This window comes from Vombatus ursinus, unplaced genomic scaffold (assembly GCF_900497805.2).
Source record: "Vombatus ursinus unplaced genomic scaffold, bare-nosed wombat genome assembly UNPS02014775.1, whole genome shotgun sequence".
Lineage (NCBI taxonomy): Eukaryota > Metazoa > Chordata > Mammalia > Diprotodontia > Vombatidae > Vombatus > Vombatus ursinus.
The window spans coordinates 4637255-4639791 of NW_020954553.1; the positions used below are offsets into that span (position 1 = coordinate 4637255).

The window sequence follows — 2537 nt, forward strand, 5'->3', positions numbered from 1 at the left end:
CTTTCAGGGGCAGGGAATGGGAGGAAAAAGGGATGGGGAAACCAGGCTGCCTACAAATGGGCAAATTGGCCCAGATCAAAAATGGAGTGGGTCAAAGGGTGATGATCAGCAGTGGGGCTGGGACTATAAATGGTGGCTGTAATTCTAGCCTGGGTGAGATAAGGAAACTCAGTCTCAACAAGAAAAAAAAAGAAAGAATAGTCCATTCCAAGGCCCTCTGCTCACTAGACTACTCTGTCCCGCACTACTACCTTGATGAATGCTGCCTTGATGTCCTTATTCCTAAGGCTGTAGACCAGAGGGTTGAGCAGGGCAGTGAACACATTGTAGAAAACTGATATCCGCTTGTCCCTCTCTGGGATATAGCTGGAGTTGGGCCTCATAGAGATGAATATGCCAGGTACATAGTACAGAGTGATCATAGTTAGGTGGGAAACACAAGTGGAGAAAGCTTTATACAGGTTTTCAGTGGACTTGATCTTGAGGATGGCTATGGTGATGCGTGCATAGGAGGCCAGAATGAGTGACAGAGGGATTACTATCAAGAAGATGCTCAGGACTAAGTGTACCACCTCAATAAGGTGTGTGTCCATGCATCCCAGGCTCCTGACTGAGGGACCCTCACAGAAATAGTGGTTAACCATATTAGGACCACAGAAGGGGAGCCTCATGGTAAAAAAGGTGTGGAGTAGGGAGAAGAAGAAACCACAAACCCAGGTCCCTACAACCAACCTCACACACAGGTTCCAGTTGAGGATGAGCATGTAATGCAATGGGAAGCAGATGGCTACATAATGGTCATAGGCCATGACCGCAAGGAGGATGCTCTCAGTGACACCAAGATCAGAAAATACATACATCTGTAGCCAGCATCCTTCAAAGGAGATGAGCTTAGAACTGGAAAGTAGGTGTACCAACATCTGAGGCATTGTGGTAGTGACATAGCCCATGTCCAATAGGGAGAGGATGCTGAGGAAAAAGTACATAGGTGTGTGGAGGTGAGAATCCAGGCAGATCAGAATGATGATGAGTCCATTGCCCAGGACTGAGCAGAGGTAGAGAAGGAGAAAGATGATGAAAAGGATCCTATTTGAGGTGGGGTCACTGGAGAAGCCAAGCAGGATAAATTCAGTAACAGAACTATGGTTTGATGCTGGGGACATCGAGACAGTAGGGTCCTGGGAAGGGAAAAAGAGAAGATGGTGGAATCTAGGGATCTCAGCATTGGACAAAGGCAGTAGGACCAAGGGCCCTCTGAGTTCCTCAGTTGAAGGTCCTCTATTGAAAAATCCTTCCCCGAGAAGTTTGGTACAATCCTAGTATCATGGAATTTTGGAACTTCAGGGATCTTTAAGGATGATCTGGCCCAAACCCTCATTTCACCCATCAGGCCACCAAGGGCCAAAGAAGGAAGATGACTTGCTCCAGATTATACACCAAGTCAGAAGAAGAGGGAGTGAGAGTTGAGGTCTCTTGTTTACTAGTTCCATGGTGCCCCACTACTTCCAGTTTGGGCATCCCCTGATTCCTATAGGATCTCAGAGGAGAAGACTTCAGAAAGCATTTTCTATGGCTCCTACCTGAGCAAGTGTCTGCTCTACAATATCCCCAACCAGAGAAATCTAGCCTTTTGCTGAAAGATCACCACTGGTATCCCTTTCCCTTTTTAGTTTGCTCTATGTGAGAGCAAGCTTTTTCATATACTAAACTGAAATCTACTCCATAACTTCCACCTACTGTCTTGAGTTCCTCCCTCTGAGGCCAGGCAAAATAAACATTTCCTCATCCTGGAAATTATTCTCATCTTAATGCAGTCTAAGATCACATCATCTTTTTCATTTTCCATATCCCATTTTTGATTCATAATGACCCTTCAAGCCCACTCCAGATCTTTTCCCAAATAAACTCTTGCATGCCAAATTTTCTATATCCTATACAAATCTTAGTATCACAAGGGAATAGGGTTGTTATGATGTTCTAGAGGTGGAGAGATTGTGTTATTTGTTTTCCAAACCATTAGATTGCCTAAAATTTTATGAAAAACAAAATTCCTAAACACACCTCTTTTTTAAGAGGTGAGAGAAGGGCTCCAATTATCTCTGGAAGGATCCAGGACATTCCTTTCAAGTCTGGGAGAGTCTTACCATAAGATTCAGAGGCTGAAGAGATCATCTAATCCACACTTGTTTCTTCATTTTGCCAATGAAGAAACCGAGGCACAAGGAAGTTAAGTAATTTGCTGAAGGTCACATAGGCAGTAAGTAGTCTAACTGAAGACGTAAATCTGTTTCTATTTCTATCTCATAACACTCTTGATATCAAAGCCACCCCCTTTAAGACTGATTAAAACGGAGAATAGGAAGACAAGAGCAATTAATGAAACAGCTTTTTAGGGCATGGCAGGTTTTCACTCTACAGAGGCAAGGGGAACCACTCCATGGATGAGATCATGCAGCTCTCTTCTGAAATTTTAAATGATGATAAAAAAGTATTTTCTAATAAAATTATATCTATGAAATATGAGAATCAGTGGAAAT

The 2537-nt window shown here is 43.4% G+C and overlaps 1 protein-coding gene across 1 annotated transcript; it reads right to left on the bottom strand.

Annotated features, from left to right (window-relative positions):
- Positions 1 to 224: 224 nt before the first annotated feature.
- LOC114044970 (olfactory receptor 2D2-like) lies at positions 225 to 1163 on the bottom strand. The gene has a single exon (XM_027864761.1). It carries the CDS (start codon positions 1161 to 1163, stop codon positions 225 to 227), a length of 939 nt encoding a protein of 312 aa, XP_027720562.1.
- Positions 1164 to 2537: the final 1374 nt, after the last annotated feature.

What these genes read in the sequence shown, in the direction of transcription:
- LOC114044970 (XM_027864761.1), bottom strand. Translation starts at nt 1,163, where the DNA reads ATGTCCCCAGCATCAAACCATAGTTCTGTTACTGAATTTATCCTGCTT.